General features: G+C 38.2%; 1 protein-coding gene across 1 annotated transcript; it reads left to right on the forward strand.

Moving 5' to 3' along the window:
* The first annotated feature begins 23,731 nt into the window (after positions 1–23,731).
* LOC145094695 (uncharacterized) lies at positions 23,732–24,542 on the forward strand. Its single transcript, XM_079032782.1, has one exon. The coding sequence runs from the start codon at positions 23,769–23,771 to the stop codon at positions 24,252–24,254; it is 486 nt and encodes a 161-aa protein (XP_078888908.1). The 5' UTR covers positions 23,732–23,768; the 3' UTR covers positions 24,255–24,542.
* Positions 24,543–25,643: the final 1,101 nt, after the last annotated feature.

The raw sequence follows: 25,643 nt of genomic DNA on the forward strand, positions 1-25,643 counted from the left end.
GTCGAAGTTTCGCGACAAAACCAGTACGGTGCTGAATGTCGTAAAAAGTGAGTTTTCGATAAACTACTTTTTAGCCTTAGTAATCTAAACGAAAGTCATAGTATTTGTTAAACCGAAAAGTTCGATAAAAAGAACGCCCAAATCTGACTTCGTATGAGGAAGTTATGATTTTTCGAAGTTTCAGCTTAGCAGTAGACAGCTAAAAACTCGAATTTTAGATCGAGCGATTTTTAGCCAACACAACCTAAACGAGAATTGAAGGTCTCGTCATTAGGAGCACAACGGTAAAAAGTCTGACGAAAACGGACGTCGGATGAAGAAGTTATGAATTTTTAACGGATTTCCTGTCCCGGTCTGTTAAAAAAAATAATATAAAATTTAAATTCAAAATTAGCCGACGAAGTCTAAACGGAAGTTGTAGAGCGTAATTTTAGCTACGCGTGCATATAAAGAACGTCAAAAACAGAGCTCGTATGCGAAAGTTATGGATTTTAGAAGTTTTGGCGCGAAAATCGAGAAAATTTGCATAGTCACAAGTTGCCACGTCACTCTCGTTGAAAAGGTGCCACATGTCCTGCTGAGTCATCCGAGCTGCTGAGTCACCCGAGCTGCTGAGTCATCCGAGCACATGGCCTAATTCGAAGTGGTCCAATAGCGGTGCGACACGTACCCTCTTAGCACATGTCCGAACCTTCGCAGCATGCCACGAACCCCCTACTTCGGACCCTAGACCTCGGTACAATCACAGATTGCCAACGATCCCCTCGCATGCGCAGACCATGTGCGAGCCATGTGCAGCCCACGTGCGAGCCCTCCCCTGTGAGCCTTCGGATCTTCACCGCCTGGAGACTTCTCAGCCGTCCGATCAGAAGCTTCCCCCTATAAATAGAAGGGTGCGAACCCTCCCGGCTAGAATTTAGAAATTGGCAATTTTTGCCCCTTTTTCACTATCTTGGCTATTTTCACATCCCGCAAAGCCCCGGTACTTATTCCAAAGCCCGGAATACTCCACGAAGTGCCCGTGAATCCCGGAAAATTTATCTTTTCGGTTTCGAAACCCGACTTTTGTAGAGCCCGGTTTTTCAATAAAACTCCCGGTGTTATTAGAAACGATCGTTTTAGGAAACGAGTTGCTGCCCGATTCTCATCAAAATATGTGAGTGTGTAGTTACTTTCAATTTACACATAGATATGAAGTATTTACCTTGAAATACGTGTTATGTGTAAATATATTAATTGTTTAATTGAGGTGACTAGTGAATTGATGTTTTATACAAGTTTTAAACTGTATATGCTTTTTATCTACAAAATATGTTGGGTAGAACATGGGTAGATGAAATAGTTGATGTGTGTTAAAAAGGTGAGAGCGCTCGATGTTGTTGTTGTTGTTGTTGTTGTTGTTGTAGTCATCTAGCGGAGGATAGATGACGACCACGGACTTTTCTAGACAGTCCAGTGGAACACTAGCAGGTTCGCAACTTGTAGGTGTTGATGAATTAAATGTTCATTGTCGTACTCCATCCCCCTCATGGTTGCCTTAAGGACATGTATGGCTGAGGAAACCCCTTAGCAGTAGTGTCCATCTCGATGATAATCCTAAGGCTAGGTCCCTTGTGATAGGTGTTTAGGGACATAAAGTGAGGACAACGGGAATGGGTAATCAGGGTTATTGTTGATTGGTGAACTTAATAAGTATATTATTGTGGGTTGAAAACCCTATATGCTCACCAGGCTCCCAAGCCTGACCCACTCAGTTTTTATGATTACAGGTAGTGGACCCCGAGCGTAGTCGGAGGACGACGAGAGATTTTTGGATTATAGGCCAGTAGTAGTAAGTAACTGTAAAAAGGCTTATAATGTCTTGTTTACGCTTTTGATCTGTATCGGAACATGACATCCCGAGGTTTTGATATATATGGAAAATATATACCTTCTTAAAGAGGGATTTTGATAAACTTTTATCGTATGTTGTTTGGGGACTAATTCCGCAACATCTTTTAAAAAGATTTCTCTAATTTTATTTTAAAAAGCATAAATTAAATCGGTCTTTTCTGGCCGAGAAATTAGGGGATGTCACAGTTGGTATCAGAGCATTAGTTTAAGCGAACTAAGAAATTGTAGAATTTCTAGACTTGAACTTAGAATGCTAAGTGATGATTGTGAGATGAGTGTCTACCATATTTTAGACATGAGCACTAGTTTAATTTAGGGTAGATTCCTAAAATGCCCTTATTTTCTAAATGCTATGTGTTTTCTATGTGTGCCACTATTTGTTCGGATCTATGGACTGTTGCCGACCGAATCTGGAAACCTTATGTGTGTAGGATTCTAAGCGTATAATTACGAGATTAGAAATAACATGTAAACGTTTCGGAGTGATAAGGGAATTAAAATGTCTAACAAGGATAAAAACCTATATTCGCCTTATTCGGTATATAGATTGTAATGGCAAGAACTCGGAGTGGAGCTAGAAATGCAAACAGAAACCAACAACCTCAACCCCAAGTGGTGGAACAAGTGCCTATAGTAGGAGCTGCACCCGAACCCATCAACATGGCTGGAGTACGAACTATGATTCAAACCATGTTGCTGAACAGAGGGAGGAATTGAGGCAAATGTTGCTGAACGACAGGGATGAACCTTCAGTTCCTGTTGAACAACGTGAACTAAATGACGATCGATCCGAAGAAGGGAACAACAATATATCGGTTGGTCATAATGAACCGCTTGTGGTTGGGAGGAATAACCATGAGGGTAGGATGGAGAGAAATGGGTGCAAGTATAAGGACTTTATGACTTGCAAGCTATCGACCTTCAATGGAAAAGAAGATCCTGTCGGAGTAATGGACTGGATCTCGGAAATGGAGTTGGCTTTCATGACTTATGATTGCCAAGGCATGTTACAAACTACCTTTGCAGTACGTCAGTTCAGGGGTAGTGCTGGTGGTTGGTGGTGTACTTTGGGGAAAACCCTAAGCCCTAACGAGCCACTGCAATTAACTTGGGCAGAGTTCTTAGTGCACTTCAAGCGCAAGTACTGCTCGACCCAAAACGTACTTGAGTTAGAAAACCAATTTCTAACGTTGCAGAAGGGGAGTATAACCGTTGACGAATATACGAATAACTTCACAGAAAAAATGGAGTTTGCTTTGCGTATTGTCCCAGATGAGTTGGCAAAAATAGATGGGTACGCAAAGGGACTTCCATGGGAGTACGCGGTGCCAGTACATCAGGCAATTACTTTGGAGGCAGCTATCTGGGCTGCCAAGTCTGTTGAAGATATGATAAAATGGAGAGCCGCCAGCAAGGTTGAAGTTGGCGAAAAGAGAAAGTTTGAAGGAACTTCAGGTTCCAATAAAAAGAACAAATTCTCGAAGACTGGTTCGAGAAAGTTTGGAGGAGGAAGCGAAGCCAAGTGGTGTGACAAGTGTAAGAAGAAACATGTTGGGAAGTGCAGTGTGGAAGTCACTTGTTACAAATGTGGAAAGCCTGGGCATTATGCCAATGAATGCACCTTCAATAAGAACGTATGTTTTGTGTGCAATGAAGAAGGGCATATTTTGAGGGATTTCCCGAAGAAGAAGGACGCAGCAAAACCCAATCTACCACCAAATCCGAAGGCGAGAGCCATTCAGATGACACTCAAAGCTGCGAAAGAAGAAGCCGATGTTGCTTCAGGTACCTTTCTCGTAAACGGATTGCCTGCCCAAATTTTGTTTGATTCTGGAGCCAATTACTCCTTTATATCGCATGAATTTGGTAGAAAGCTAGCTTTGCCTGTAGATATGCTAGTTAATGCTTTAATAGTCGAGATTGCTAGTGGCAATTTTTGTACCTGTTAGCCATCGTATGAAAAACATCCTCATTGACTTGGATGGGAATAAGTTCCAAGAGGAATTATTGCCTATCGAGTTAAATGGATTCGACATAGTTTTAGGAATGGATTGGCTTAGCGCCAACGATGCAGAAATACTATGTAGAAACAAGATAGTAAAGTAAACCCGCCTGGGAAAGAGTCGTTTATGGTGTATGGAGACAAACACAGAGTAAATTCTGGAATCATTTCCCTAATGAAAGCCAGAAAGCGTTTAGCCAAGGGATGTACATCATATCTAGCGTTCGTGATCGATGCCAAGATGGAAAAGAAGGAGGTGCAGAATATTCTGGTGGTGTGTGATTATCCGGAAGTCTTTCCCGAAGATCTTCCCGGATTGCCCCCTGATCGACAAGTAGAATTCCGTATCGACTTGTTACCAGGAACGACGCCGATAGCAAAAGCACCTTATCGATTAGCGCCAACCGAAATGAAAGAACTTATGACACAACTTCAGGAGTTAATGTACAAATGTTTCATTCGACCTAGTTCATCGCCCTGGGGAGCCCCTGTGTTATTTGTAAAGAAGAAAGACGGAAGCATGAGAATGTGCATCGATTACAGAGAGCTGAACAAAGTGACGATAATGAACAAGTACCCTTTGCCAAGGATCGATGACTTGTTCGACCAGTTGCAGGGTTCGAGCTATTTCTCGAAGATCGATCTTAGGTCGGGATACCATCAACTAAAGGTGAGAGAGCAGGATAACGAAAAGACTGCGTTTAGAATGAGATATGGACACTATGGATTTTTGGTTATGTCGTTCGGACTAACCAATGCCCCAGCAGCTTTCATGGATTTGATGAATAGGGTTTGTAAACCATTCTTAGATAAATCCATGATAATATTCATAGACGATATCTTGATTTATTCGAAAAGCAAGCAGGAACATTAAAAGCATCTACGTGAAGTGCTAGAAGTCCTGAAAAAGGAGAAGTTGTATGCAAAGTTCTCCAAATGTGAATTTTGGATTCAAGAAGTCCAACTTTTAGGTCATGTGGTTAACCAAGAAGGAATAATGGTCGACCCAGCAAAGATTGAAGCTGTAATGAAGTGGGAACAACCAAAAAGTCCTACAGAGATTCGAAGCTTTTTAGGATTAGCTGGATATTACCGAAGGTTTATCCAAGGCTTTTCTTCGATTGCTACTCCATTAACAGCTTTGACCCACAAAGGAGCTACTTCTGCTTGGAATGAGAAGCATAAGGAAGCCTTTGAGAAGTTGAAGAAGAGATTGTGTGAAGCACCGATTCTTTCATTGCCTGAAGGAGTTGATGACTTCGCAGTTTATAGTGATGCATCTGGAGTTGGGTTAGGTTGTGTTCTGACCCAAAGGGATAAAGTGATCGCGTATGCATCGAGGCAATTGAAGGAGCATGAAAAGAACTACCCCACTCATGATCTGGAGTTGGCAGCGGTAGTATTTGCCTTGAAGATATGGAGGCATTATCTTTATGGCACAAAGTGTAAACTTTTCACTGATCATAAGAGTCTCTAATATCTCTTTAATCAAAAGGAATTGAACATGAGGCAACGACGCTGGCTAGATTTACTCAAGGACTACGACTGTGAAATACTTTACCACCCTGGTAAAGCAAATGTGGTTGCTGATGCTCTCAGTCGGAAGGTAAAACTTGCAAAGAAAAGGCCAAGAGCATTGAGAATTGAAGTTGTCTCGACAAGGAAAGTATAAAGAAAGCTCAAGAGGAAGCTTTAGAGAAAAATGACCGAAAGGAAGAACGTTTGGGCAAAACGTTAGTGTTCGGTACAAATAACCAAGGGTTGAAGGTATTCCAAGATAGGATTTGAGTACCTAAGACTGGCAGAATAAGAGATCTTCTGATGGAAGAAGCTCACAAGACCATGTACTCGATTCATCCCGGCAGTACAAAAATGTATAGGGATTTAAAGCCCTATTATTGGTGGCCAACGATGAAGCTCAATGTTGCTAAGTATGTGGCCGAGTGTGTAACTTGTGCTAGGGTTAAGGCACAACATCAGAAACCATATGGGAGTTTAGAACCTTTACCCGTACCCATGGGTAAATGGGAAGACATCACCATGGATTTTGTGACTAAACTACCCAGAACAAGGAACGGTCACAACATGATTTGGGTGGTCGTTGATCGCTTCACTAAGAGTGCGCATTTCATAGCAGCCAAAGAGAAATGGTCTATGGATAAACTTGCAAATTCTTACGTGAAGGAAATTGTGAGGCTTCACGGTGTTCCGTTAATGATTGTGTCCGATCGTGATAGCCGTTTTACCTCGAGATTTTGGAGGAGTCTACAAGAGTAATTGTGTACCAAGTTGTGTTTGAGTACAGCTTAACATCCGCAAACCGATGGTCAGAGCGAGCGAACGATTCAAACATTGGAGGATATGCTGAGAGCATGTACCCTAGAATTCCAAGGTAACGGGGATGAACACTTACCTCTAGTAGAATTCTCCTATAACAATAGTTTCCACTCGAGCATCAAGATGGCACCTTATTACGCTTTGTATGGGGAGAAGTGTCGAACGCCATCATGTTGGCTGGAAGCTGGGGAAAAGCAGTTTATGGGACCTGAAGTAGTCCATCAGACTGCTGAAAAGTTGAAAGTGATATGGGAAAGGATGTTAGCTGCTCAAGATCGACAAAAGAGTTATGCTAACAAGAAAAGACAACCAATATCCTTCGATGTTGGAGATTCGGTTTTACTTAAAGTCTCACCGTGGAAGGGACTTATAAGATTTGGTAAGAGAGGGAAGTTGAGTCCAAGGTTTATTGGACCATTTAAAGTTCTTCAGAGGATCGGGAATCAAGCTTACAAGCTAGAGTTACCGGAATAACTAGAGGGTATTCATAACACCTTTCATGTGTGTTATTTGAGAAAGTTCACGGGAGATGTGCCCGACATAATTCCGATTTCTGAGTTAAGGTTGGATGAAAACTAGAGGTTGATCGAAGAACCTGAGGCAATCGTTGACCTTAACACTATGAAGTTACGACGCAAGATGGTCGACTTAGTGCTTGTACGCTGGAAACATACGAATGGACCAAATCTCAGTTGGGAAACGGAGAGTGACATGATAAGTCGCTACCCGCAGTTGTTTGGTGATATGTGATTCCGGGGACGGAATCATCCTAAGGGGGAGAGAATTGTAACACTCGTGTTTCTAGCCTAGGCATTTATATTGAGTTGATAGTCTAGGCTAACCTTTGTAACTCATTTTGAAGAAATGAAAAGGAATTATCTGAATATTATGTGAATTATGTGTTTTATGCTTAATTATTAGGGCTTAATTAATTAAGAATAAAAATAAGCATCAAAATTAAAGTGTGAGATAAGCCCGATATCTTTACATAAAGTTGTAGTGGTCGAAACAAGGATTTCGGGGATATAAAGAATACCAAAATCCGAGTTATAACGAAGAAGTTATGACCTGTCGAAGTTTCGCGACAAAACCGATATGGTGCTGAATGTCGTAAAAAGTGAGTTTTCGATAAACTACTTTTTAGCCTTAGTAATCTAAACGAAAGTCGTAGTATTTGTTAAACCGAGAAGTTCGATAAAAAGAACGCCCAAATCTGACTTTGTATGAGGAAGTTATGATTTTTCGAAGTTTCAGCTTAGCAGTAGACAGCTAAAAACTTGAATTTTAGATCGAGCGATTTTTAGCCAACACAACCTAATTGAGAATTGAAGGTCTCGTCATTAGGAGCACAACGGTAAAAAGTATGACGAAAACGGACGTCGGATGAAGAAGTTATGAATTTTTAACGGATTTCCTGTCCCGGTCTGATAAAAATAATAATATAAAATTTAAATTCAAAATTAGCCGACGAAGTCTAAACGGAAGTTGTAGAGCGTAATTTTAGCTACGCGTGCTTATAAAGAACGTCAAAAACGGAGCTCGTATGCGAAAGTTATGGATTTTAGAAGTTTTGGCGCGAAAATCGAGAAAATTTGCATAGTCACGAGTTGCCACGTCACCCTCGCTGAAAAGGTGCCACGTGTCCTGCTGAGTCATCCGAGCTGCTGAGTCACCCGAGCTGCTGAGTCATCCGAGCACATGGCCTAATTCGAAGTGGTCCAATAGCGGTGCGACACGTACCCTCTTAGCACATGTCCGAACCCTCACAGCATGCCACGAACCCCCTACTTCGGACCCTAGACCTCGGTCCAATCACAGACTGCCAGCGAGCCCCTTGCATGCGCAGACCATGTGCGAGCCATGCGCAGCCCACGTGTGAGCCCTCCCCTGCGAGCCTTCGGATCTTCGCCACCTGGAGACTTCTCAGCCGTCTGATCAGAAGCTTCCCCTTATAAATAGAAGGGTGCGAACCCTCCAGGCTAGAATTTAGAAATTGGCAATTTTGGCCCCTTTTTCACTATTTTGGCTATTTTCACATCCCCCAAAGCCCCGGTACTTATTCCAAAGCCCGGAATACTCCACGAAGTGCCCGTGAAGCCCGGAAAATTTATCTTTTCGGTTTCGAAGCCCGACTTTTGCAGAGCCCGGTTTCTCAATAAAACTCTCGGTTTTATTAGAAACGATCGTTTTAGGAAACGAATTGTTACCCGATTTTCATGAAAATATGTGAGTGTGTAGTTACTTTCAATTTACACATAGATATGAAGTATTTACCTTGAAATACGTGTTATGTGTAAATATATTAATTGTTTAATTGAGGTGACTGTTGAATTGATGTTTTATACAAGTTTTAAACTGTATATATGCTTTTTATCTACAAAATATGTTGGGTAGAACATGGGTAGATGAAATAGTTGATGTATCTTAAAAAAGTGAGAGGCCTCGATGTTGTTGTTGTTGTTGTTGTTGTTGTAGTCATCTAGCGGAGTATAGATGACGACCACGGACTTTTCTAGACAGTCCAGTGGAACACTAGCAGGTTCGCAACTTGTAGGTGTTGATGAATTAAATGTTCATTGTCGTACTCCATCCCCCTCATGGTTGCCTTAAGGACATGTATGGCTGAGGAAACCCCTTAGCAGTAGTGTCCATCCCGATGATAATCCTTAGGCTAGGTCCCTTGTGATAGGTGTTTAGGGACGTAAAGTGAGGACAACGGGAATGGGTAATAAGGGTTATTGTTGATTTGTGAACATAATAAGTATATTATTGTGGGTTGAAAACCGTATATGCTCACCAGGCTCCCAAGCCTGACCCACTCAGTTTTTATGATTACAGGTAGTGGACCCCGAGCATAGTCGGAGGACGACAAGAGATTTTTGGATTATAGGCCAGTAGTTGTAAATAACTGTAAAAAGGCTTATAATGTCTTGTTTATGCTTTTGATCTGTATCGGAACATGACATCCTGAGGCTTTGATATATATGGAAAATATATACCTTCTTAATGAAGGATTTTCATAAACTTTTATCATATGTTGTTTGAGGACCAAGTCCGCAACATCTTTTAAAAAGATTTCTCTGATTTTATTTTAAAAAGCATAAATTAAATCGGTCTTTTCTGGCCGAGAAATTAGGGGATGTCACAATAGTGTTCTTGTGTGCATTTGAAGAGAAGAAGGTGCCATTGAAGGAGCTAGAGTTGGAGTGCAAGCTTTGGCTCTGAGCTTTTCAGAGGTTGAAGCATGACATGGAGGTAAAAAGCTCAAAGCTTTCTTAACCTTTTTGGATTTGTGCATTATGGGCCATTTTTAGGGTTTTTTTTCCCTAAGGTGGAGACTTTATGAGTAAAGCAGCTCCATAGACCTAGATCTGCCCTTTTTCAATCTATATTGTGTTTTAGATCCATTAAAATCCAATCTTGGACGTTAAGAGTGAACCATGCATGAGTTATGAGTTTCTTAAGGAACGAAGTGGTGAGATTTGGGTGTTGGTGACCTTTACAGCCATGCAAAGGCATAAAGTCATCGACTATATGGATTGAGATGCTTTAGAGTGACCATATCTGGGATTTGAACTCATGTCTTAACCGATTAAGAGCAAAATCACGAAGTTGGTGAAACTGGGGTGTACGCTGGGCGTAATCCCAGTATGTGTAGCGTAGGGGTTGAGTGTCCTCGATTCTGTAAACCATCCGAGTACGCCCAACGTACAGAGCTTGTACACGCCGCATACTCCTTAGGGTTGACTTTCGTTGATTTTTAGGGTTTAGTCAATAAGTAGACCTTTGGACCATTAGAGGGGTAGAATGGTCTTTTACCCTTCTGAGTAATTATAGGAAGGGACTAGTCTAGCCTTTAAGAGTCGTTTATAATTAGAAGTGCATTATGCATGTGTATAGGCGGTGGCTAGATCAGTGTTTCGAGTTCGAGATCGTCCGAGTTTACCCGAGGTGAGTCTTCTCACTACACATTACCTAGGGTGGTATCTATGTTTGGACCATAAGGTCATCCGTGTTTGCTTGAGATTATGTGTTTTTGTGATTATGTATGCTATGTGCTATTCTGACCAGACCGGAGGGTCCAACAATTTCCGAGGCCAGAGGGTCCTCAACCATATCGGTCCAACGAGCTAGACTGGACCAGAGGGTCGAAGGAGCTACAAGACTAGAGGGTCCCGCTCAGACACATTGACCAGAGGGTCGTACTGAGTATAGCCTCGAGTTGCAAATTATTGTATGTGGTATTTTGAGGAACTCATTAAGCATTCGTGCTTACCGTGTTATGTGTTTCACGTACCTCAGAGGATCGTGGGAAGACACCAACGTGATTGTACACACAATTTTGATTTGGAGCTGTATTTGTGGATTTTGGAATTGCACAATTGTTTTGAAAACTCGTTAATTGGTTTTTGGAGATTTAATGATGAGACATATGTTTTATGAATCTTAAAAATGAATATTTTGGTTTGAAATTTCTTGTCGTTATAGAAAGTCTAAGTGTTTATAGGACCACTAACTACTAAGAATCAAACGAACTCGTCCTCAAGGATCGATATCCCCTATCCTGAAACAAAGACTTACTCAACTTGCCCCCAGAAGCAAGCAAAGATTAACATCCCACCAGTTCAGAATCCTGCAATAGAAACTCCCATGGCAACCTAAAATGCATGAGGCCAACTACATCACGCAACCTTAACCCTAGCGATAATAGTGTTCGCCTTAGGGTTTAGAGGCACTACTTTTGGGGCGTCAAGTACACTATCCTCATTAACCATGACCATCAATCTACCTCACTATATAGGACGCGAAGGCAGAATACCTATGTGTTGGGCTGAGATGACCAACACCCAACTAGCAAGAGGACAAACACAAAACAACACTCTTATAGGCCCCAAGATCATTTAGGAAACAACAGAGAAAATAGTTCAAATCAAGGCACGGCCCCAAGCACGGCGAGACCGATAAAAGAGCTGTGCTGATAAACGGAAAAGCCTCTGGAGTTTCAAGTCGAAGAATCGGGTGCTATTGAAGGCCACTCCCTAGAAAGGGAAGATCCGAGTTGGAAAGCGGGGCAAGCTAAACTCGCAATACATCGGGCCGTTCGAGGTTCTTTTCCGAATTGGTCCGGTGGCCTACAAACTACTACTACCCTTAGAACTTAACAACGTACACCTAGCATTCCACGTGTCAAAGCTGAAGAATGTGCTTACCATATAAAACCCTCATCATTACCCTGGATGAGATCGAGATAAACGAGAATCTCCTATTTGTCGAAGACCCGGTTGAGATAATGGACATGGAAGTAAAGCATACTAAACAAATCCCATTCATATTGTGAAGGTTTGATGGAACGCCAAGCGCAGACCGAAATACACATGGGAACGCGAAGACCAATTGTTGCACAAGTACCCTCACCTTTTCTCTAGTTCCAAAGAACAACTTTCAAATGAATTTCGGGACGAAATTCCCTCAAACGGGGGGATGATGTCATAACTAGCATAATTGGGCTATGAAATTCTATCTATGTGTGATCAACTCTTGATGTATCTTGTAACTTTAAGATTGATGCTATACATGTTATTCATTTTAAAAATAACTATTCAAATCAAAACTCACTCTTGAAGCCTAAAACCTAATTCAATACATTTCATACACTCTACTTTGGGGTTGTAACCCTAATTTCCCAATTCAAACCTTTATTGGGCCCGAAATCATTTATTGGGCCTAATGGGCCAATAAACCCTCAACTTAATTATTTTGGACTAAGAATCCTCATTTGGGCCCTAAATGGACCCATATTCATTAAACTATAGCATTTTGGGCCATAAAACTTTTTATGGGCCTTATTGGGCTTAGAATGTCTCACTTTGTTTTCATGGGCCTTATTGGGCCAAAAACCACATAAATGATGGGCCGAAAACACATTCATTTTAACTTTTTGGGCTATAAACTCATATGTGGGCCCACATGGATCGAAAAAACTCTATTGGCCAATGCAATGTCAAGCCCAAAAGCCATGTTTTTCTTTCTACCCTCCATTTAGCTTTAATAAAAAAAAAATTTTGAATTAAAACCTTGACACCTCATATTTACTTAGTGGTAATCTATGTAATATATCTCACATGTATCTAAGCACCTACACTCTACACCACCATGTATTAGCCAAACCTAATCATCTCTTTCTCTTCTCTTCTTAAACTCTCGGCCCTTCCACCCCTCCCCACTTCATCCATTTTCAAAAATTAAATCATTTCTAAACTTCCAATAAATCTCTTATTTTCCTCCCAAAAATCGTGAATTGATGTGTGTGCTCTCAAGGGTTCCTCAACAAAGATTCATCCTTTTTGGTAAGTCCTTGTGTAACTCTATGGTTTAACTTCAATTTTACACTAAGAATCTCTCCTTGAACCATGCTCATTTTGTGAATCATGCTCTTAGAATACCTTAAGCTCGAAAAGTCCCCTCAAGAAGCAAGCTAGGCCGAAATCTCCTTCAATCTTCTCACCAAAACTGATCCGTCATCCAAAGTGAGTTCATACCCCCTATTTTTGGTTTTCACTATGTTTAGGGGGAGGATACAAGTTGATTTGTGTTAGATCTATGTGTTTATGCATGTTTATGTGTGTTTTACATGTTATATGTTGTGACTATGTGTTGAAACTACATAAATTTCGAAATATCTACTAAAACTTTGTGATATTTGCAAACTTAATCATTACATGCAACTTACCATGAAAATGGAAAGTTTAAAACATGTATGACACACTAGAAACAATACAAAACGGTTTTAGAGGCCATTTTTGACAAATAAACAAAAAAAAAGGTGAAGCCTTTAGGGCATTCATGGTTTTACAAGGACCAAAAGAGTCATTTTATATAAAAATGGGTCTTAAAGGTATTTATGGTTTTAAAAGGTCCAAAAGTGTTAATTTTCACAAAATGGGCTTAAAGTTGAGCCTTCACGGTTTCACGGGCTTAATTTGTAAACTTTTGACTTTTGTGGACTAAATCGTCATTTTAAACAAATTTAAGTGAAAAATGTAAATTTTCAGTTAAATGGATTGAAAATGTCAATTTTTTTGAACTTCGGCCAAAAAAAATAAATTTATATACATTTGGGCCGAAAATGTCCATTTTCATAAAAGTTGGGCCGAAATGTTATTTCTAACAAGAGTGGGCTAAAAATGCTATTTTACTTGAAATAAGACCTTAAATGTAAACTTTTGGGTCTTAAGGGATCTAAAGTGTCTTTTTACCAAAAATGTGCCGAAATTGTAAATTTTCGGTTTTATGGACTAAAAATGTCATTTTTACAAAAAGTGGGCCTTTTATGTCATTTTGGTAAACTATTGAGCTTAAACAACCAACGCAATAACAAACAGGATAAATACGTCATTTAAACTTTTATTGGGCCTGGAATATACCTTACATGTTTATTGGGCCTTAGTGGTCCATTCGCATTCTTATTGGGCCTTATACTTTCACTACATGTTATTGGGCCTTAGTGACCCATTTACATGATTGATAAGTCCTGTATATTCTTTACATGTTTATTAGGCCTTGTTAACCCATCTACATGCTTGACGAACCTTGTATACTCATTTACATGCTGATTGGGCCTTATACTTTCACTACATGTTATTGGGCCTTAGTGACCCATTTACATGCTTGATAGGTCTTGTACACTCTTTGCATGTTTATTGGGCCTTGTTAACCCATCTATATGCTCAACGGACCTTGTATACTCATTTACATGTTATTAGGCCTTAGTGACCCATTTACATGCTTGATAGGTTCTGTATACTCTTTACATGTTTATTGGGCCTTGTTAACCCATCTACATGCTCGATAGACCTTGTATACTCATTTACATGCTTATTGGGCCTAATACTTTCACTACATGTTATTGGGCCTTAGTAACCCATTTACATGCTTGATAGGTCATGTATACTCTTTACGTGTTTATTGGGCCTTGTTAACCCATTTACATGCTCAACGGACCTTGTATACTCATTTACATGTTATTGGTCCTTTGTGACTCATTTACATGCCTAATAGGTCCTGTATACTCTTTACATGTTTATTGGGCCTTGTTAACCCATCTACATGCTCGACGGACCTTGGATACTCATTTCATGCTTATTGGGCCTCATTCATTCATGTACATATACATTGGGCTTTGTAACTTAATTACATGCATGGAATCATTATTTAAAAACATTAAATAGCGTGTTACAATATTCACGTAAATATAGTTAAGGTTCTTGTAAGACACGTTCTTTCATTCGTACCGACATAGTGTACAACCTTTAGTCTTGTAGTTATAAGCACAGTCTCCTGGAGGGAGAGCCAGAGTTTGTATACAGATCTATACGGGGTTGATAGCCCCGCACATGAGTTGTTCGCTACAGCTAGACTAGGCCAGTCTAGGGTGACAAATGTCTTAACTTAAACAAGTCGACGCCTGAAAAATATCATGACAGGCAGATCAGTCATATCAAGTATGGTTATAATGACTCACGTAGAAATTAACTCCACTGTAAAATTTACGGAATACACATATAAGTTTCTACAATTACAATTCTATGCAAATACTATTTTATGGTCTTTTGGGTTTAATACCACAACCCTTTTATAAGAAGAAAATATCGGATTTTCTTGGAAAACATAGCTTATACATTACCTTCTACATACAACAGAAAGCATAAGATTTTCTGGGATATTCTCTTTCTACATTTTCAAAATAGAAGACACACATGCTTTAATACAAAATTTTATACAAAGCGTTCAAACCATTTATTCTTTTACAGAAAATATCGGATTTTCTGGTGTTTACAAAGTGATACAAACTTTTCATGCAAATATGCTTATGAACTAACCAACATTATATATGTTGATTGTTCTCAAAATAACTTGTATTCTCAAGAAATAATTAAGCAGGTTAGCCTTCAAGAACTCATGGATTTTGATGTACTTTTCCTATCATCGTACACTTATATTTTGAGAATGTAATTTGTAAACCAAAATACTGATGTAAACAATGACGGTTATATTATTGTATGTGTGATGATGATGTTGTCGTGATTCAATTATATACACTGTGATGGTATTACAAGATGAAGTCACCCAACCCCGGACATTTCCACCGTTCCTTCGGTTCTGGGGTGTGACAGATTGGTATCAGAGCAATGGTTATAGTGAATTGGCATATCTAATCATACAAGATATGCAACTGTAAATACATTGGCACTAAAATACTATGAACACAAATAGAATACACATGTATGTGTGCAATATCACAATAAAAATAAAATTCTTTGGAGGAATTGAACATCGTGGTTAAACTCGGACAGTTATGTAGTCGTATTGGGGATAAATATAGCCTGATCAAATATATTTGTTCAAAATACGACCAACATGTGTTTGGGAGTTATCATGGTGGACAATGAATCTAGAAACTTACCAACCTCGTATTTAAAATGTTTTACGGAACTCAAACATAGAACATTAAAATACTATAGGAGCATTTTTGGATATCATATACTAGTTGCACATACACTTTCTACACACTTGTCATGCCTCCATTTCCACAAAGGCAACATGGTTGAATCTCACCACGAAGACCCCTATTACCCTGCCGTAGTGACCATCAAATGGATGGAGGAAAAACCAGGAGAGGTTCATGAAGAAAACCTAGAAGTGGGTCCTTAGGAGTACGTGGAGATGGACCATTAGGGAGACGATTCTGATGAGGAATCAGACGAGGACGAAGGCGCCAGAGAAATCCTTAGTGAGCCTTACCCATTGGGAGCAATACCAATCCAGACCACAGAGCAGGAGGATCCACTGACCGTCTACACTCCTTAGAGGAAGAAGTGATCACCCTAAGGCAGCAACTCATTAAGGCTAAGGCTAGGGCAGCCTTAGTAGATCCGAGAGCGAAAGAGGCCACTCGTGAAATGAGAGTCACCACAATACATCCACTATGTCTTAGGTTTATTATGTCCTCGTTTCAAGTAGTAGTTGTAAATCAAGAGAGATGCGCCCTCCAAGAATCCATGCAATCCTGATTCACTAATTGTATTGATTGCCATATCCTATTATGATAAACATAGCGTTCGTACAATGTCCATTTCTACTCTTACGACAAATCCATCATCAGGAGGATGTAGGTTGAAGCATTTAAAATCATACAACCACACGTGAAATTTATATGCGAATATAAATAGATGAATACAACTAGAACTGACCTTGGTTACTCATGCGCTCGTTTCTCCTCATACAACAAAATTATGTCCTCTCATGGAAACAACCAGCCAACCGGCGAAGCACCGATCCTACAAATAGACTCCGCTACCTTCCAATCCGCAGTGCCAACTGTTGTGACAGTTGTCATGGAACAACTCAACAACACAAATGGAAATGAAAACAAAAAAGGTGTCAACAACTCCAAGCACAATAACAACCAAGGGCACAAATAAGGGGGTGTCGACAGGAACACCCTCGACCACAAACCTAAGAGCAAGAAAAGGAAGTCCCGAAAAGAGAGGAAGGATAAAACAACACAAGAGCCCTCGAAGAGACAACAGACTGTTGCGGTTCATGCTACTATGACACCTACCACACCAACATCAGTAAAACCATATGCTGGAAACCATCCAAAATGCAACAAGTGTAGTTTCCATCATAAAGGAGCCTGTCAAAAGTTACACTTAGATCAATTTTAACCAACATTATTATATAATAAAACTATTGATTTAATCTAACTCATAGCAAAGCAAATTATATCAAATAATACAAATAATATCTTATTATCTTAAAATTTGACAATTGTCCTTTCATTGGATGAGGATCATCATTACCAAATCAGAAAATACATTTTTATGATAAAAAACATTTTGTGATAATGATTGTAATCCAATTCTGGCGAAAAACTCGAAATTCTGCAATCAGAAGCATCTACTCGACAAGTGCATGAACTGGACTCCTCGAGTTGCCCTTTTACTGAGTAGCCTCGTCGAGTTAGCCACTGGACTCGGCGAGTTCATCAGTCAGACGCCAGAACATCGATTTTTTCAACTTTGAAAAATAGCAAGCATCAAATATAATAGAAAACAATCCTAGGCTTTGATACCGCTGTTGGGGTTTAAGCACTATAACACTCCTATGGTGCACATGCAACCCTAGATTTTTCGGATCTATGTTATCTCTAATTATACATGCGTTTTCAATTTTCCAAAGCACTATAACACTCCTATCGTCATTTACCTACCTTCAAATATTTTGTAATTGGATTATGACATCCCTCTTCAGAATTGTAAAATATTGTGTTGGGTCCTAGCCTTAATATGTCATTTGGGTGTGATATTAAGGATTCTCATCTAATTTAAACTTTGTTCTTCTTTCTTTTAAAATGTCTATCCCAAACAATGCTTCAGGTTTAAACCCTTCTAGCTCATTCTACTTCATGAATTTGGTTGGGAGAACAATCTTCGATGGGTTAAACTTTAACGATTGGATAAGAAACATATACCACCTAGATTACCATTGATGAGAGATATCCAACATTTTACTGACTTCATTATGAAGTATTCTCTTCCGAACAAGGCAACTTGTCGAATGAATCCAAAAGCGTATGAAGAACTTCAACAAGTTTTAGAAATGTTAGAGAAGAGTTTGATTCGAGAAAGCATGATTAGGTGTGTTGTTCCCACTTTATTGTTTCTAAATCTTGATTGACGTGTTTCGTATGTATATCAATTTTCAAGTTCTTAACAAGATATCAAACAAATATTGTTTTTCTATTCATCAGTTGGATGATCTGTTAGACCAATTTCATGGCGCGATGGTTTTCTCAAAGATCGATATGAGAAGTGGTGTGACATCCCGTGTATTAAATAAATTAATAGATAAGGGTTAATGTGAATAGTGGTCCTAAAGTAAATAATATTTAGCGGGGTGTTGGTGTTGGGGTGCTAATTGATATAATTTTGGATTTTAAGTGTTAAAAGGGTAACTTTTGGATTTACTTTGAAATAATTCTGTGGGGAGGGACCAAAAGTGATTATTTGGCAACATAGTTTGAATGGACACGGGTTTAACCCCATATCCTTCCTTTCCTTCCCTTAGTTGTCACGGAACCCTAACCCTACACCTTGTCACATCGGCCATCACCACCGTGGATTGCATCTTCACCCGCCGTCTGTGGAAGCCTTCTTGAAGCCTCTAGCAATTACTTCGCTGTTGGAGACGCGACCCTAATGTTGGAGACGTCGTGGCAGCCGACTGATCTATTGTGACCGGATGTTGGAGCGGGGATTTTAGATGTGCGAGTCATGATCAAATGCGTCACTCCGTCAAGACCTTCACCGCCCATTTATCCCTTTTTCTCGGTTCTTCTAGCGGTTTTGGCGTCGGGTCTGTCGATTGTGGCCGCCGCCACCCGTTGGCCGCCATATCCGTGTATTCCAACGATATTAGTTGTTGAATGTTGGCTGGACATTATGTGTTGACATTTCTCGGGATGTTATGGTGTTTATTGAGGACGGTTTCGTATTATCTAACCTGAAAATGAAGGGAAAGCCTACCACCACCACCGTGAGGTGGCTGTAGGTGTCTTTAGGGGGTGTATGCTCTAGTGTTTTCCATGTTTTCGGTATTTTGGAGGTTGTATGTGTGTTTATGTGGTCGTAAAACCCACCACCACCACCACCGTGAGGTGGTGGCCGCTGCCACTGGCCACCACTACCTAATGTTGTAGTGGGTGGTACCCGGCCTAGTGGAACCCTAATGGTGGTCGTTTCGTATGGACTCCTGAAGCTAAAAAAACGTTTTCTATTTTGAATACCATGGTAACCCAAGCACTCATTTTAGCATTACCAAATTTTATTGACATTTTTTAGGTTGAATGTAATGTATCCAATAGGGATGAGATTTAGAACCCGAAAACTGGACCTGAACCGGAACCGGAACTGTTAGAACAGGAATATATAGAACCGGTTCTGGTTCCGGGTTTAGATATTGTCTTTATCCGGGTTCTGGTAATCCGGGTTTTGTACCGTCAGGTCCAGGTAAACCGGGTCTAAAAACCGGAACTGGTGTTAGGAACTGGAACCACTTTTAGGATCGGAACCGATTTTTGTGAAATGTTTAAAAGATGCATATCTCATTCGTTTCAACTCCGATTGACATGAGGTTTTTTTCCAACATGTAGTTTAGAGTTTTTACATGATTTTAGACTATAAATTTTCCATTTTTAGTTTTATATTCATTGAATTATAGCCCCCCAATGTCGAGATATCAAGGCTGGAAGTTTTTAGTTTTTTTTAGTTTTTTTATATTCAGTGAAAGTTTTTAAACATGCATATCTAATTCGTTTGAAGTCGAATTGACATGTGATTTTTTCCAACTTGTAGTTTACATTTTGTGAATGATTTTAGACTATAATTTTGTCATTTTTGGTTTGATATTCAATGCTTTACAGTCCTCCAAAGTCGGGATATCAAAAATGAAAATTTTTAACTTTTCAGCTATTTGATTTTGTACTTTGTATTCTGTGAAAATGTTAACAGGTGCATATCATATTCCTTTAAAGTCGGATTGATATGCGGTTTTTTTCAGAGTGTATTTTAGAGTTTGTACATGATTTTAGACTATAATTTTGTTAATTTTGTTTTCATATTCAATGAGTTACACTCCCCCAAAGTCGGGATATCAATATGAAAATTTTCAAAGTTCAACCCAGTAAGTAGCAAGTAATTACCAAAAAAATCCGGTTTTTCTGGGTTTTCCGGTTCTAAACCCACTTTATCCGGTTCCAACCTACCCACTTTGATGTTTTCGAGTTTTCCGGTTCAAGACCCACTTTACCCGGTACCATACCTGGAAACGAACCGGAACCGGTTCCTATATACTGGTCCGGCTTCTGGTTCTAAAAAATCTCGTTAATCTGTTCCGGATTTTCCGGGTCCGGGTCCATCGGTCCCACTTTCATCCCTAGTATCCAATGTTTGGATGGGGAGGGGGTTCTTAGTCAAAATCAATGTCCAATATTTTTCTTTAGTTACAAGTTGAACGATGCAAGGAAAAAGTATTCTACATATGACAAAGTGTTTTATGCTATTGTTCGAAGTTTGGATACTTGGCGTCATTATTTACTACCAAACAAGTTTGTAATGTTGTCTAATTATGACGTGTTGAAGTACATTAACGGGAAACGTAAATTAAGTGCAAGACATGCTAAATGGGTCGAATATTTGCAAGTTTTTTCCTTTATGGTCAAGCATAAGGTCGGGTCACAAAATCAGGTTGTTGGTGCCTTAAGTCGATATCATTTACTAGTTATGACCATGCAAATGCACGTTCAAGGATTCGGGGCCTTTCGTAGTTTTATATCATGATGATCTTGATTTTCGTGACATATGGAGAAATTGTGGTTCAAGAACCTATAAGGAGTTTTGTACTAGCAATGGGTATATTTTTAAAGGGATTCACCTTTGTATTCCCTTGAGCTCGTTATAAGATGTCATTATACTTGAGAATCATATTGATGGACTTGGTGCACATTTTAGTGGTGATAAAACCATGGTTTTAACCTGTGCCCAATTTTATTCGCCTCAAGTCGAGAAAGATGTTAATGGGATAATTGCAAGGTGTCAGATCTGTAATTTGGCAAACACTCATGAAAGCAACATGGGGTTATATACCCCTCTTATGGCCCCTAATACTCCATGGGAAGATGTGAGTTTGGATTGTTGTCCTAGGTTAGCCTAGTACTCAATGACAGGAGGATTCAATCATGGTGGTGGCTGGCTGATTTTTAAAAATGGCTCATTTGTGCCTTGCTCTAAGACATTTGATGCGAGTCAGGCAGCTCGTCTATAGTTTTCTGAGAGTGTGATGTTGTATGGCATTCCAATGATGCTTACTTCTGATCGGGATGTTAAATTTGTGAGCTACTTTTAGCGTACTTTTGGACATGTTTGAGGTCGAAGTTGCAGTTCTGTAGTTCTCACCATCCACAAACTGATGGTCAGACTGAAGTTGCAAATCGAAGCTTAAGAAATTTATCAAGAAGTTTGATTGGTGACAGTCCCAAACAATGGGATCTTACTCTTCCATATGCAGAATTTATGTATAATAAATCAATTGAGCACACTACATGTAAAGTCCATTTGAGATTGTGTATGGCAAAAATCCAATCGTCTCGCTTGACTTAGCTTCTCTAGCTATTTCTTATCAGTTTAGTGTTGAAGGTGACGATCAGTCGAGTCAGATTAGAGCACTTCACCAACAGGTTCGGATGCAGATTGAGAAACATAATAAACGGTACATTGATCGTTCCAATAAACATCGCAAGCGAGTTATCTATCGTGAACGTCATTTGTATGGATACATTTGAGGAAAGTGAGGTTTCCGAACAATCATTATTGAGTGATATTGTTTCTAATATATGATTTTAGGAAATAATTTTTTTTTTTGTAAAAGTAATAATTAAAAGATAGTATAACTAGTTATTATTTCATATGATATGATTTACTAAGGCATGCACAACCTTTTGGACTAGTTCAATCATTTTGCCTTTTACCTAAAGAAAAAGTTTATATTTTATAAACTTTGAGTTTATAAAATTCAAGCAATTCTCCGTATTTCTTATTCATGGTCGAAAGTTGATGAAGGAATGGGAGGTTGCTTGTCAACCTCCCTCCTTTGTTCCCCATGCCTTTAAAGGAAGGTTATTACTTTACATTATAATATGAAGTTCTTTTTGCTTTTGCATTGACTATATAAAGAAATGGTTTCTTGCAATTTTGATCATCTTTTCTCTTAGAATGAAGGCATGACCGAAACTCTTCTACTCCCCACTTATCTCTCTCCCTCTCTCTCTCTATCTCTCTCTCTCTCTCTCTCTCTCTCTCTCTCTTTCTCTCTCTCTCCCCCTTGAAGCTAGTTTGGTGATTAGAAGCCCTTTTGAGTTGTCTCCTTTAGTGCTAGAGTTAAGTACTTAAAGGCTTAAGACACTGAAGAATATAAGAAAGACTAGCATTCCAAGCGACTTAATTTTGATGGTGGATACTTGTGGAGAAAATCATACACTTTGATTTTTCTATCTTCATCAACACCCCAAAACAAAGTAGCATCAAAGGCTTCATAGGTTTACATTCTAAATCACTATTTGGTTGTTTTTAATATCATTCTAACCTCTATAAATGGATCTTAGATGGTTTGGTTTTGTTATAAACTCAAAAATAAACTTGTTACTTGTAACGCTTCCATTGACCGGTTTTTATGTAAACTAACTTATATTTTGTATCAAAACCCCATCATGATGGTCATTTTTGTGTTTTGAAGAAAATCATTGTTAAGCATACAAGATCAAATCACTAGGTGATTACAATGTGTCTTTTAAGTTCAATGTTGTAGATTTGTCACCTTTCGTTGGGGATTATGATGATGAAGCGGACTCGAGGTCGAGTCCTTTTCAAAAGGACAAAGCTGTTGCAAGTGGTACAAATATTGATGTATGGATTGATGATGTCAACACTAGTATGAATGAAATCATGATGTCATCAGCAATGAATTTGACGAAGCGATCTAACAGCTCGGAATTGGACAAAATTCGTACACGACATGTAAAATGGACTTATTAAGGAAACTCATTACTTTGTCATGACATGTAGTGTTTTCGTTAGAGCCTCAAAAACACGTTTTCTCTGGTTTTGTTTATTCATAGCAAGTTTTTATTTTGAGTTTTAATTTAGATACATCATTGTGGATCTTTTCTTAACTAATTATAATCTCTTAAGGTTATGAAATTAGACTTATCTTATCCTCCTTATAAATATTTCATGTTCATTGTTGTGAGATAGTTTTTTCGATAATTGATAAAAGAATCTAGTTTTAAAATTATCTTTGCTCTTTATGGTATTTAATGTTGTGAAAATCATTCGGCGGTAGTTCGATGGTCGACAAACATTAAGCGATTAATCGGACTAGATGATGATTAATCGGAGACCCTAAACTATTAATAAAATTATTTAAAAACTTAATATATATTAAAAAAAATAAATATTTTAAAATTTTAATATAATATTTTAAAATTTGAAAACTTAAAATTTTAAAATTTTAAAAATTCGGTGTAATATTTGAAAATTTAAAATTTTGATTTTTCTAAATATTCATGTATAACCGCTAAGGACTATCAAAGACCGCCAAGCCCGAATTTAAACAATTTTCGCTGTCAATTAATCGCGGATTAACCAGTGGAATTTACTATTAGTAGTACCTTACTATTCAATGGTCATCAATCAATGTACATGTTTAATTTGTTATCGACCATTCCTATTAAATTATAGGTTTTGTATGCTATAAATAAGTTTATCTAATTTACCTATAACTTATATGGAACTAATAGAAGTATTATGTTTTATTATTTAAGATTTGCCAACATGAGGCAGTCCATTTCACGATGCTATCTTCCCTTTCTCCCTATATATACCCCGACCCAACCCACCATAACGCTAACCCACATGCAACAATGGGTCTTTGCTGTTCATGCCACTCAACATCTGTGGCCAAGTCTATGTTGATTTTACCTGACGGAAGCTTACAGGAATTCTCCTACGCCATCAAGGTTTCCGATGCTCTTCATAAGAACCCCGACACCTTCATCTGTAACTCCGACGACATGGAGTTTGACGATATCGTTTCCGCCATTAAAGATGATGACGAACTTCAACCTGGTCAGCTCTACTTTGCCCTACCCTTGAAACGATTGAAGTACCCTCTTCAACCGGAGGAGATGGCCGCATTAGCGGTGAAAGCGGCTGCTGCATTGGCCAAAGGTGGTTGTCGTCGTCGTCAGGAAAATATCCGTTTCACGTTTTCTGGGGAGAAGGAGCGGGCGAGGAGCTCCAGTAAGGTGGCGGATGCGGAGACTCTTGGGTTGAGCTACCGGAGCTACGCCGGTGGTGGTGGAAAGGGGCAGAACTTTAAAGCTATGTTGAGTGCCATACCGGAATAGAGTGTGGCGGCGAACTGGCGATGGATGGGTGTTTTTTTTACTTTTTTTAGATATGGAAATATGATATGAGGGCGAACATGACTGCAACGATGTCGTTTTTTCCCCTCTACTTGAAGCACTTTTCCATATCAAAATATTTAATTACGTTTTTACCCTTAACATGGGTTACTATAAAAAACAATGTCTATTTCTTTTTTATGTATCCCTTTTTTTTATGTATCCCTTTTAAGGGGACTTTACTTTTAACCAAAATTTATAATAAAAAGATTGTATTATAACCCTTCTAAATTATGAGTCACAACTTATTATTAATGTTAACCAGGCATCACATCCATGTATTAAATGAATTTATTTAAAAAAAAAATATAAATTTCTAGACATTTGAGAAGTTTGAATTTATAAAAAAAATGAGAAAAATATTGAATTATAAAAATTAAAATGTCTTTTTCTCAAAATTTAAATAAATAATTTAGATAAAAAAAAAAAGTTAATGAACCTTTAATTAATAATTTTGAAATTAAAATGAAAGTTGATTAAGGATATTAATATACATTTATTATTATATTTACATACTATGTTAAATTTAATAAAATCAAAAACCCATAAAATGACATGTAGAATAAAAATTAATTAAAAATAATCATAAAATTATATTTGAAAAATTGAATGAGAGAGTGACAAATCAAAAAAAAAAAAAAAAAAAAAAAAAAAAAAAAAAAAAATTATTTATTAGAGTAGATTACGAGTTTAACTCAATTAAAAACTATCGAGTCAATTATAGTGACAACCTCAAACTTGACCAATTACACTATTACACATCTTTTGGAGAAATTAAATATTCTTCTACTTTTGTTCCTACAAATTTTCTTAGACAATTAAATAATGACATCTACAATATTAGTATATTAAAATATTATTAAATAAATATTAAATGTTACACATGTCAGTATATAATTGATTAGGAGGATTTATAAAAAAAAAATAGAAGGATATTTAATTTCTCTTTTGGGTTTTATTCCAAACATGTTAGTATGTTATAACAGTTAAGAATAAACAAAAATACATCTAATCAAGATATGTATGGTTTAAACGTTCGAAAATGATTCAAGATATAATAAAGAGAAGTTTTATGTCAACGAGTTGATTAATAAAATCAATAAATAGATAATAAAAAATTATTAATACATGCACCTAGTATCTTATTTATATATCTAAATATATTTTGTGTTCAATGAGACTTGAACTCATAACGATTTGACCAAAAATACATATTTTCATAGGTTTCTAATATCACTAACCTATAAACCTGTTGGTTTATTTTTATTTTTTGTTTGTTACATTGATCTTCTAACATATTTTAATTTTAGAAGCATATAGTGCTAGCTTATG

The sequence above is a fragment of the Lactuca serriola genome, chromosome 3, assembly GCF_051521515.1.
Source record: "Lactuca serriola cultivar US96UC23 chromosome 3, Lser_US96UC23_V15, whole genome shotgun sequence".
NCBI lineage: Eukaryota > Viridiplantae > Streptophyta > Magnoliopsida > Asterales > Asteraceae > Lactuca > Lactuca serriola.

Excerpts from the sequence above, each read along its gene's own strand:
- LOC145094695 (XM_079032782.1), top strand. The coding sequence starts at position 23,769 with ATGGGTCTTTGCTGTTCATGCCACTCAACATCTGTGGCCAAGTCTATG.